At 55.9% G+C, this 11,394-nt stretch overlaps 1 protein-coding gene across 1 annotated transcript in view; it reads right to left on the bottom strand.

Annotated features, from left to right (window-relative positions):
- The window catches only part of CHAT (choline O-acetyltransferase), a 49,690-nt gene extending 38,635 nt beyond the window's left edge, over positions 1-11,055 (bottom strand). The window contains exons 1-5 of the mRNA XM_024739098.1: positions 10,969-11,055; positions 8,852-8,954; positions 5,721-5,912; positions 4,938-5,056; positions 3,068-3,121 (exon numbers count right to left, since the gene is read on the bottom strand). Of these exons, the coding sequence (XP_024594866.1) occupies positions 3,068-3,121; positions 4,938-5,056; positions 5,721-5,912; positions 8,852-8,917 (431 nt within the window). The 5' untranslated portion in view covers positions 8,918-8,954; positions 10,969-11,055. The remainder of the gene's footprint in view (positions 1-3,067; positions 3,122-4,937; positions 5,057-5,720; positions 5,913-8,851; positions 8,955-10,968) is intronic.
- Positions 11,056-11,394: the final 339 nt, after the last annotated feature.

Genomic DNA, 11,394 nt, shown 5'->3' with positions numbered 1-11,394 from the left:
TTCCCTGTCTTCCCTCCTTCTGTCTCCTCCTCCTCTCCCCCTTCTGCCTTCCCTTCCTTTTCCTCTTCCTTTTCCTCCTTCTTCTTCTCTCTCTTTCTGTCTCTTTCTCCCCTCCCTCCTTCCCTTCCTTCCTTCTTTCCCTTCCTCCTTCCCTCCTTCCTCCTTCCTTTTTTTCATCCTTTCAGCCAACAAACGTGACTGAGCACTCTCCGGGGCCAGGCACCAGGATCTGGGCATATAGCTGCAAACAAGACCTGAGTTTCCTGTTCTAATGGGGCGCAGGTCTGGGGTACGTAGTAGGGCAAAGACAGCAAGCAGGTAGTGAGACAGGGTGATGAGATAGTGACTGGTGGGGCAGAAGGAGTGACCAGGGACATCCTCACTGTGGACAAGACCTGTGAGCTGAGCCCTGAGGGTAAGAAGCAGGCAGGAGGTGTGCTGGGTGGGGTGTCCCACGGCCCTGCTGCTCCAACTGTGGGTGTCGGACGGAACTGTAATGACCAGCTCACGACAGGGTGAGTGTGGGACTCCAGAAGGAGCTTTCAGAAACTTGTAACAGGTTGACAGACGACGTTTGTGTGTGTTGAATCTAACGATAAAACAAATGGTGTCGTATTTTGTACCTTTGGGCCATTTTTCTGCTAATTCATTTCTGCGGTGTTTTACAAACACCTTACTAAATTAAAAGAATATATCGGTCCTTCACCATAGATCATTTGAGGAACACTCGTCCAAGGTGAAAGGAAGCCAGTGCGTTGAAACTGAGTAAAGAGATGGCCAGCGAGGTGGGGAGACTTGTGAGTCTCCTTGGCAGTGGAAAGGTGGTACCGTTTCATTCTCGGGGCAGTGAAAGCCCCAGAAAGTGAGAGCTTTCAGGGGCAGGATTTGATCTGTTTTGCTTTCGTAATGGCCCTGGTTCTGTGTGGAGAATGGGTGGAATTGGGTCAAGGGAAGAACCAGGAAGGAGGCTGTGGGCTGCTGGGAAGGTGATGGGCCTGGGGAGGGGGTGGGAGGAGGGGAAGGGAGGCACCTGCACTTGGACTAGATGAGCAGGCGAGGGAGAAAGACACCTCGGGTGATTTCTAGGGTCCCGGATTCACCACTAGGGGTGTGTGGTGCATTTACTGAGATGGCAGGACAAGGTAAGGGTCCAGCTGGGGTGTGGGGAGGGACCCCAAGGGCCCACTGGGGATGACTCAGCTTGCAATGACCGGGAGGTGCCCTGGTGGAGACGTCAGGGGGTCAGATAATGGAGTATGGGGCTCATGGGGACCGACACAGCTGTATTTTGTGCTGTTGAGGTGTCTGTCTTGCCAAACGGTCTGAGAACATTTCGAAGACAGGGATGGGGCCTTATTTCCCTTCACCTTCCCAACATCAATTTGCAAAGTGAGCAAATGAATAAATGAGTAAATGAAGCGTCTAAAACAGGCGCTTGGGCAATGGCATAAATTTCCAGCCTTATGACATTTACGGTGATCAGATGTGGGAAGCTTCACTTGGATATGTGTGGGTATGCATGTCTGTGTGAGTGTGCCCACATGCACGCGTACAAGCGCACGCACACACACGTGGGAGTCTGGGGTCTGGACTGTCAGCGATGGAAGGGTACAAGGTCATGGGTGGTGCCCTTCCTCCTCTGCTGTCCAGCTGGACAAGGTAAGGGATGAAGCGCTCTGAAATCAGAGAGTTGGAGTGTCAGTAGCACTGAGTTCTGGGGGATGGCAGAGCTCTCCCAGCGAGGAAGAGAGACACCAAAAAAACACCACGAGTAACAGTAGCCGGAAGGTCTGGTGACCCAGCGAGGGAATGGTACGGTGAGGAGTGAGCAGACAGAAGTATAGGAGCGTTTGGTTCAGAAATGCATGGAGAGCCTGCTGTGTGCCTAACTTAGGGCTGAAAGCTTTGAAGGCGTCATCTCATAGGACAGTTGCAGCAGCCCCAAGAGGCTGCTACTATTATTATTTCCATTTGACAGACAGGGGTATATAGCTAGGAGTGATTACTCACCCAAGATCGACACGTCCTGTGTTGTGGGTGTCAGAATTCAGACTCAGGTCTGCTGACCCCAGGGCCCAAGCCCTGAGCTACTCTGCACTTTGGGTCTGGGGGCCTGCCCCCTCCTCTCCAGAGGAAACAGCCCTACCCTGGAGGGGCTGCAGGTCTAAGCCTCCCCCACAAGTCTGGCTAAGACTCGGTTGGATCAAGTTAAAAAGAAAGTGAAGTTTGCCCCTGTGCCTTCCTCACTCTGCCACCTCCTGGCTGTGTGACCACGGACAAGACCCTTAACCTCTCTGAGCCTCAGCTTCCTCGTCTGTGCAATGGACATTGCTTTGGACCCTTCTTTCTTTCCAGCATCTGACGCCCTTATATTTCCTGCCTCTGGGGACTCTGAGACCCTCTCACGGGGTCCCCCACGTCCTCTCACTCCCTCTGCTGCTCCTGGGCACGTGGTGCTTGGCTGGAAAAGGGACTTTCCTCCTAAAATCAGTGATGATCCACTGTGCTTATGCAGCTCTCTCCATCTGTCAGGACACCTTTGGGTCCACTGAGTCAGCTCACCCATTTCTCAAGCTTGATGGGGTTGAGGAAACAGGCTCAGAGTGGGGAGCCCATTCCTTTCACGTAGTGAGTAACAAGGCTGAACTCACCATCACCGCGCTCCAACCACTTTTCCTTCCCCACCTTTTGACATGCTCTCTATATTCCTGACACGCTGAATCATGGCACGTGTATATATAAGACGTATGGAGGGAGGGGGGCATTTTAAAGAGATCAAGGAGGGATCGTGCTTACCCCGGGCAAAGTAACCATTAATGGCTAGGCCAGCTGGGGTAAAGGTCATTCTGATGCTCAGGAAGTTCAAGGGGGCTGTTTGCTCTGTGATGGGAGCCCAGAACACAGAGCTGGAAAAAGGCAAGTTCTCTGCCCTCTGGGAGCTCCTTGGCTAGTGTGGTAGGGAGACAGATGGGTCAACAGACTGTGCCAGAACAGGGTACTACCCTTCGTGGTCAACAGACTGTGTCAGAACAGGGTACTACCCTTCTCAGGCTGGGCTCTGTCCTACCTGTCCAGCAGGGCCTTGTAGCTGAGCACACCGGAGATGAGGTTGGCTGCAAACCTGCAGAGAGAGATGAAACCTTAGTTTTTCCTCTCCAGGGCCCAGGCTCCCTCCCTCCCTCCATCCTTCAGCTCCCTCCCTCCCTTCTTCCTTCATTCCTTCTTACTTCTCTCTCCACCTCCCTCTGCCCCTCCCTCCCACCTCCACTCTGTCTCTCCCAAACTCATGGACCACCCACCAGATGTCTGGCCTTGATGGTACACTAATCAGGTGGGGTTCCTGCTGCCCTGCCCCTACCCCCATGCTGTCGGTCCTTCACAAACCTTGGATTAAAAATGGTCCTGAGCATATACACACTAACATACGTAGTAAGGTAGATAGCTGGGGGGAAGCAGCCGCAAGGCACAGGGATATTAGCTCGGGGCTTTGGGACAGCCTGGAGGGGTGGGATGGGGAGAGTGGGAGGGAGGGAGACGCAAGAGGGAAGACATATGGGAACATATGTATATGTATAGCTGATTCACTTTGTTATAAAGCAGAAACTAACACACCATTGTAAAGCAATTATACCCCAATAAAGATGTTTAAAAAAAAAAAAAAGGTCCTGAGGAGAGAACTGGGGGGGAGGAGAGGAAACTGGAAGGTGACTGAAGAGGAGGAGGAGGAGGGAGAGGAAGCCAGGAGAGGCCACAGAGCAGGCAAGAGGGGGTTGGACAGTCAGGGATGGGGTTTTTCCAGGTGAAGGCCTGTGCTGGGGCTGGACGGGGCCAAAACCCCGGGGTTCTGGGAAATCCAATCTCCTGGGGAAAGTCAGTCATTTGGTCCCCTTAATGCTAATGAAAAGGAAAGCGGGTGCTGGCGTGGGGAAAAAAGGCACCAGACAACCTTATTGGTACAGCCACTGTGGAGAACAGTATGGAGGTTCCTTAAAGGACTCTGTCATCTTAACAGCCCATGGATGATGAGCCTGGCTTAATTGCATCAGGAGGAAAACGCCCCCTTCAATGCAATTTTGAGAACTGTTTCCGGAGGTTGTTCATCCATCCACACACTTCCTTCTGCCCAGGGAAGGCCTGGCTGCAGGGGAAGGGGGAAGACTGCCCCCGGCCAGCAGGTTGGCCGAGCTGGTCTTGGTGAAGCAGGAGGTGGGCAGGGGTCTTCCAGCATAGTTGAGCCCTGCTCAGAGGCCAAGGTGGGCCCTGCCTCTTTTTTTTTTTTCCTCCCTCTGAACTGTCCCCATGCTGTGCCACTTTTGGGTCTTGAGGCCAGAGACCTGGGTTTGGCTCTGAGAGACTTTGGCAGGGAGACCCTTCCTCCCGACCCGACCCTTGCGTAAACGGCCCCTCCGTTGTCATCAGTGGGCTCAGAGGCTGTTCCAGGGGCTCAGTGAGCTCTGAAATTGCAGCAGATGGCAGAGACTCTGGTGGTGGCTGGCGGGAAGAAACCATTTCCACTCCCTCAGAGCCTCTGTCCAGAGCTGGGGGCTGCAGGGCAGCAGAGGCCCTCTGAGATAGCCTGGGGCCGTGGGTCCCAGTAAGAAGCCCCAGCCTCAAGTGCTGGCAGGATCAGAGGCTTCAGGCTTCCTCCCAGGGCCTCAACCAGGCCCAGACTGCCATGGGGACACCTGGGGGCCCGCGACCTCCCCACCCCACCCCAAATAGATACATTCTGAGGAAGACCCTGTGTTTGTTACCCACGTGCCGCTTGCCTAAACTCCTTCTGACACCATGGCCTGGATGCCACTGTCTCAGGGCCATTCGGCCTCAGAAAGCTCAGCCAAGGCACGAGTTTCAACCTCTCCTTCCTGGTGCTGGTGCCAGGCCCCCTCCTCCAGGCAGATTCTCAAGCTGTGAGCCCAGGGGCATGGGGGCCTCACCTTAGCTGGTCACTGGTATCTTGGAAGTGCTGCCGGGCAAAGATCACAGCTGGGCTGGAGTTGACAGGCAGGGCCAGTCGGTTATTGAGATACATGTCATTCAGCCAGTACTCAGACACCTGCCAGGGAGGGTGGGGAAGGGTGCCATTACCCCCAACGGCCACACACATCTCGCCTGTGGAGCGCACCAGTCCCATCCTGGCAGCCCCAGGGGAAAATGGGGACCCTTCAGTAGATCATGTACATTTTTCATTCATTCATTCATTCCACAAACATACGCTGAGCCCCATTTACGGGCTAGGGCCTGTGTGCTCCCCGTCTACCACGCCTGTCCTTCAGCTTTGTCCCACACTATCTCCTTTCTTCCATCCCAGTGTTCATCCTGGTTGTTTACTGCTTCATCCATGCCCCCTGCCCATTCTTATGAATGTCTCATTCCTGCCTTTCACCCCTCTCTGCTCCCCTGACCTCACGCTATCCTCTGCTGTTCCCATCCCTGTTATTCATCTGCCCCCCCATTTCTGTCCCCCATCTGCCCCCATCTCTGCCCCTGTCTGTCCCCCATCCTTATCCCCATCTGTCCTCTCTCTGTCCCCGTTCCCATCTTGTCTGTCCTTCACCCTTGCTCCTCACTATCGCTCTGTTGTCTCCCCGATGCCTGTCCCTCCATCTGCCCCATCTTTGTCACCTACCTGCCCCTCATCCAAATCCCTCTGTCTCCATGACTGCTTTCTGCCCCCTGACCCATGGGTTCCTTGTCTGCCCCCTCCCAGCAGCTCTTACCCAGTTGGCTGTCTTCTCCCGCCGTTCCAGGAGCTTCTGCTGCAGGGTCTCACCGAGGCCACCAGGAGCCCCAAACCGCTGCACGATGGCCTGGCTCCTGCTGAACTGCTCCTCAGGCACCAGGTGCTGCATGCACCGCAGGTAGGTGGCCAGGGTCTGCTGCAGCGGGGGCACGGGGAGTTTGGGCAGCCCCTGGAAGAGAAGGTTCACAGGCTTTGGTTCCTCTTCTCATGTGTGGCCCATGCCTGTCCCCAAATTGATGCCCTGTGTCTGTCTCGATCTGCCCCATCTTTGTTCCCTATCCTGGGACTCATCTGTTTCCAGGGCTCAGCTCAGCAGAACCGTGAACTTAGGAAGCTCCTGTTAGCTTTCTCCCACGCCCCATCCTGGTCTCTAGGAGGGGACAAAGTGCAGAGGAAAAGACCTTGAGGCTGACACCAGACAGACGTGGGTTCATGCCCTGACCCTGCTGCTGACCACCTGTGTGATCTTGAGCAAATCACCCCTACCTCTGTGCCTCAGTTTCCTACCCTGTAAAACAGAAGTAATAACCTCTATCTCTCATAAGATCAAAGAGATCACGAATAGGAAAGTGCCTACAAACCATAAAGAATGAGTATAAGATGAAACGGTCCTGTTATTGATATTGACTGCTGGCCACTCTTAATTTAGGACTTGTTCCCAGCTGGGGCTCCACAGTCCAGTTGATCTCCGGACCCAAAGGGTGTGACTTTAATGGAGAGATTTGGACAGTTGAAAGGTGGTGCGAGGTGTAGTTCACTGCTTGCCCTAATGACCAGAATTCTGCATGATATTTCCTGGGAAGGTGACTCATGCACTGGTCTCCTTATTAAATCCCTCCCAGTTATGAAACACAGGGAGGGGCATTTAGCTCCATGTGGGTAGGGGGGAAATGCATTGGAAGTTTTTCCATTCTTAATCTCTCCAAGCCTCAGCTTCCTCATTCATAGGACATAAATAACAATTCCTATGTGAGAGGGGCACAGAGAGAATTAAATAAGAGAAACAACTGGCCCCAATTAGGCACATCATAAAACGTTATGATATTACTATCCTTATCCCTCCAGATGGATTCCTAAGAGAAAACCCGTAATACCTGGGGGCCCCCAAAGTGTCTCAAGAATCTAAGTAGAACTCCCTACCCATGTCCTCCTGATCTGGGCTTCTCAGTTTACGAGCTCTCTCACCCTGGGATCTTGTGTGCGTTCAACAGTGTTATGGCTTAGCCTGGGAAGGAATTTTTGTCCCATTTTCAGATGAGGGAACTGAGGACCAGAGGGTGAAGAGCCTAGTCCAAACTCATCCTGCCATTCTATGGCAGAGCCAGGACCTGAAAGCAGTCCCTGCCCCCCCCACCCCCCCACCCCCCCGACAGCCCTTCTGCTCCTTCCTCCTTGGGCGTTCTTTCCCTTGCTCCCTTTTCCATCCATCCTTTTCCCTCTTCCTCCCTTAGCTGGTCACAATCGGAAACCAGGACTCTTCATGCTGCTACTTAAACTTTACAAAGCTGGCACATGGTGGGCTGCCTTCTTTTCAGGGGTTTCTCCTCTGTGGGTTGGTGGGGTCAGTGAATTTCCACCCCGGCCAGGCTGTGGAGTGAAGGGGGTCCATTGAATGCTTACCTGTGCTCTGCTCCTGCTGCTGCAGGGACTGAAGAGGACCCCCACCCGCATTCCCGGGAGCTCTGGGCAGGTGGACCCCAAGTGTGAGGACCCCAAGTGTGAGTGAGCCGGAGCGCGTATGCTGATGAGGGAAGGGGCTCTGCCTGTCTGAGCCTGTCTCTAGAATTCACTGCCCTAGGGGGAGGGAGGAGGGTGTCAGTGCCAACTACGGGCTGCTCCTGCCCTGGGTAACCCTTGAGGATGGGTCCGGGCAGCATTCCCGGTTGCTCCGCGCACTCCCAGAGAGGCAGGTCCAGCCTCCCCACCAAGCTGCTCTAGTTCCCTCTTCCTTCTCTTGGGGTCTTGGGGGTCTGTGTGGTGGGTGAGTGGGGAAGCATCTACAGAAAGCGCAGTCCAGCTGGTGGTTTGGCCAAGAGTGCCAGCAGATCTGGCTAGAGCCCCTGCTAGAAACAGGCTACCCTTCTTCGGAGCTCTGACAGTGACTCAGCCTGGGTCATGGGGGATCAGTGATGGGTAAGAAGGAGTGAAGCAGCAGGAAATCTCTGCTCAGATGTCTCAGCCCCTTGGGGCTCTTCCCAGACTCTCGTGGGCTTCTGGTCTTGCCTGGGTACAGAGGCAGGGACTTGTACAAATGAGGGTCTTTGGGCCCTGGGGTCTTAGATCAATAAATATTTCTGGGCAATTTATGTGAGCCAGGGCTCACATTTCTGGGCTGGTCTCAGGGACAATGGAGATACAGAGCCTGCTCTCAAGGCAGCCACAGTCCAAAGGGAGGGACGTGCCACGGACCAGAGGCAAAAACAGAGGTGTTTGTCAGGCTGTTTGTCTGGACAATGTGGTGAGCAACTTCATGAGGAGAAGCCAGAAAGTTCTGATCAGGTTTTCAAATGAAGCCCTGGGGTTAGGGTTGGGGTAAAGGGGTGTCAAGAAGACAGGAACCGCCGTGTGCAACAGCCTGAAGATCAGATGTGTCGCTCTATCACTCTGGAAGGTGGGTTGAGTGTGGTGGGGAAGGAGGATGCCTGCCCAGGGAAGGGTGGCATTGTCTCAAACCAGTGGGGAAGACGGCGCTTAAGGCTCCAGGGCTGACAGCAGCTGGCGCTGGGATGTGACAAGGCTTAGAATAGGGAATTCAGCCTCACCCTAAGGCAGTTCCACTGGGCTCACAGCCATTGGAGGTGGAACTTGGAGAGAGGGGAGGCCCTGAGAGAAAAAAGAGTGCCCGGCTCAGGTCAAGGGCTCTCCCTGGCCTTGGAGGTTAGGAAGTGTGGCTGTCAGCATTCCCTCAGTATTCCCTGACGCCACTCCCAGCCCCTCCAGGCCTCCCCGGGCTCCTCAGCAAACTTGGGGCAGGGCTGCAGCCTGGGCCTCCTGCCCAGGAGAGCACAGGGCTAGGGGCCAGGCAAAAGTTGGGGGTCAGTCCCTCTCAGGACTGTTCTGGAAGCAAAAGTTTGTGAGTCGGGGGAGAGGGATCCAAACGTCACTTACAGGTTCCTCCTCACTGCTGGGACTTTTTGCTGCCATCTTAGGGGGCGTTTTTTTGAGGATGGGCATCTTGGTGACTCCTGATTGGGGAAGCAGAGGTGTGGACCTGGGGACCAAGAAGCAGAGAGGCATCAATATAAGAGCCACCTAGACCGGACCCTTCACTTCCCATAGCCTGGTACCCTGCCTCTGCCCTGTGAGGAGGCCAGAGCTGGGCAGTAGTGTTCACAGCCCTCCTTGTGGGCCTGGTCCCAAACTCCTGACCTCCAGACCAGTCCACACACTGACCATAGTGTCCTCTCATTCCAGATCCATGAGGGGTCACTGGCAGAGCACTTGCGCTGTTCCTGCCTGGGACCCGATAGATATGTGCTTTGCAGATTAAAATCTCTTTCCCACTAGACTGTGAGCTTCTCCGGGGCAAGACTACACCTGCCGTGTTCAGTGCTTCACCTCGGAGCGGTAGCCCTGTGCCTGGCATGGAGTAAAATCAGTGTTGGGTGGCTGAGTACAAGGAATGCATGCGCACATGAATGAATACAAGGTCCTCTAAGGCTCTGGGCTCCAGGAGACACTCGAGGCTTATCGGAGACTGGCCCGTGGCCAAGGCAGGGAGGACCCTGCTGGATGGGCTGCGACTTAGGCAGTCTCTGGTCGGCTGGCTGCCAGTGTAGGTGGCATGAGGATGCTGAGGGAGACGGTACAGGGAAGTTAGGCAGCCCAGGCCCCTAGGGGTCCCCTGAATAGGCCTGTAAGGAGGTGGATTAATTCTGAAGGTACAGTAGAAGTGAGCCAGGCCAAGAGGGGCAAAAGCCAGTTTTTAAGGTTACCGGGGCCCAACCTCTAACCCTAAGCATAAGCCTGCATAAGCATAAGCGCCCACCCATGGTTTCCACTCATCCATCCCCTATTCTCTCCCAAGAGCCTAAAGCTAAGACGTAGCCCATTCTACCCCCAGGCAGACACAGTGGGAGAGGGGGGTTGGGTGCAAGGCACAGCTGACCCTAAGACACAGCATCCAGAAAGATAGATAATCCCGGTCCAGGGGTGGAGGAGCCTGGGGTTGCCTGGTAGCACTGGGCAGAGAATGTAGAGTCCTTGCGGGCACTGTGCCACAGCACTCGGGACTAGGTGGTCCCCAGACCAGCAAGCGCCCTATAGCATAGGGGCTGCCACTACCCACTGCAAAGCAGAAGCAACGGTATCCAGATGAGAGTCGACCCCAGCGCCACGGGAGTTTTGAGGGGGCGAGTAGGGCAAGGGCAAGGTGGTAAGAGCCCTATAGACAATGCAGCCAATACCTCCTCTTGCTCTGGCCCCCAGCCAGCCCATAGCGAGAAGATACTAGTCAAGCCTCAGAGACCCCATGTCTCGGAGGGGCACAGGAGACTGAAGTAGGATGGTTTCATGGGTGCCAAATGGGAGGGCTTTGTTCCTGTCGGCCAGCTGCTCTTCCTCACTGGCCCTTGGGCTGGCGCCTAAAGGGTGTATTTGTGTCGGTATCTTTCTATGTCAGTTTGGTGCCCTCCACTTCACACTCCCACCAGCCTGGCTTCTGAAGCCTGCCTGGAGGGGGCTCTGCTTTGCCCTGGAAGCCGAAGCCCAGCTCAGCCCGGGCACCACAGGATGCCCGCGTGCTCCAGGGGCTACCTGTCACCCGGCTTATACTTGCCACTTGCGCCCACGCCTGCACCCCATCTCCCGCCTCCGCGAGAGAGTCGGAGAGAGGCAGGTGCATGCCAGCACTTCAGGGGGTTGGAGTGAGACCTGCAGACCCTCCAACTGGGCACGGAAAGTGCAGACCTTGGCACTTAGCAGATGGGGGTTCAGAAGTGTGGACACACACGTGAAGCCGCGAAGCTGACAGTCAAGCCTGTCCAAGCCCTTTCCCCCAACTTCGCACCATCCAGCTCCCCGTCCCCTGCCCCCACCCTCGGTGGAGAAACACCAGAGCCACAGAATCCCGCAGTCTCCTGGCCGTCCCCCGACGGCCACTGCCCTTCGGGACTCGGAGGACTCCGCGGGTTCTGGGGCCTCCCGGCCCCGGCGCGGTCCCTGGACGGAGCCTCCCTGCGCTCCCGGCTCCCCGCGCTGTGCTCCGCCAGTCCAGCCCTACTCACCTGCTCTCCTCGTCTCTGCTGCCTCGGCCGCCGCTGCACCGCACCCAGCAGAACTAGGGGCTAGAATGTGAGCCGGAAGGGATTCGGGGGCGCGTCAGCAGTGCGGAGGTGGGGGCCACCGCCTCAGTCGGTGGCAGAGCCTCCGACGTCGCCGGGTCCCCAGGCCTCGCGACTGGCTGCGAGCGAGCCGGCCGCGCCAGTCGCCTCCCCTCTTTCCTCCTGTTCCTCCTCCCTCCCCTTTCTCCCTTTTCCTCCCTCCCCCCAGCCCCACCCCTACCTCTCACCCTCTCCATCCTTTGTCCCCCCTCTCCACCCCGCCTCACCACTCCGCCGCCTTCCGGGATCCCACCTCCCGGCCCCCATCCCGTGCTCTGACGGCTTCCCGGACGATCTCCAGCAAAGGCAGCGGAATCCAGGCCCGAGATG

The sequence above is a fragment of the Neophocaena asiaeorientalis genome, unplaced genomic scaffold (genome assembly GCF_003031525.2).
Source record: "Neophocaena asiaeorientalis asiaeorientalis breed wild unplaced genomic scaffold, Neophocaena_asiaeorientalis_V1.1 scaffold202, whole genome shotgun sequence".
NCBI classification, from domain to species: domain Eukaryota; kingdom Metazoa; phylum Chordata; class Mammalia; order Artiodactyla; family Phocoenidae; genus Neophocaena; species Neophocaena asiaeorientalis.
Note: the sequence above shows the minus strand (reverse complement) of the source record. Positions and strands in the feature narration are given on the sequence as shown.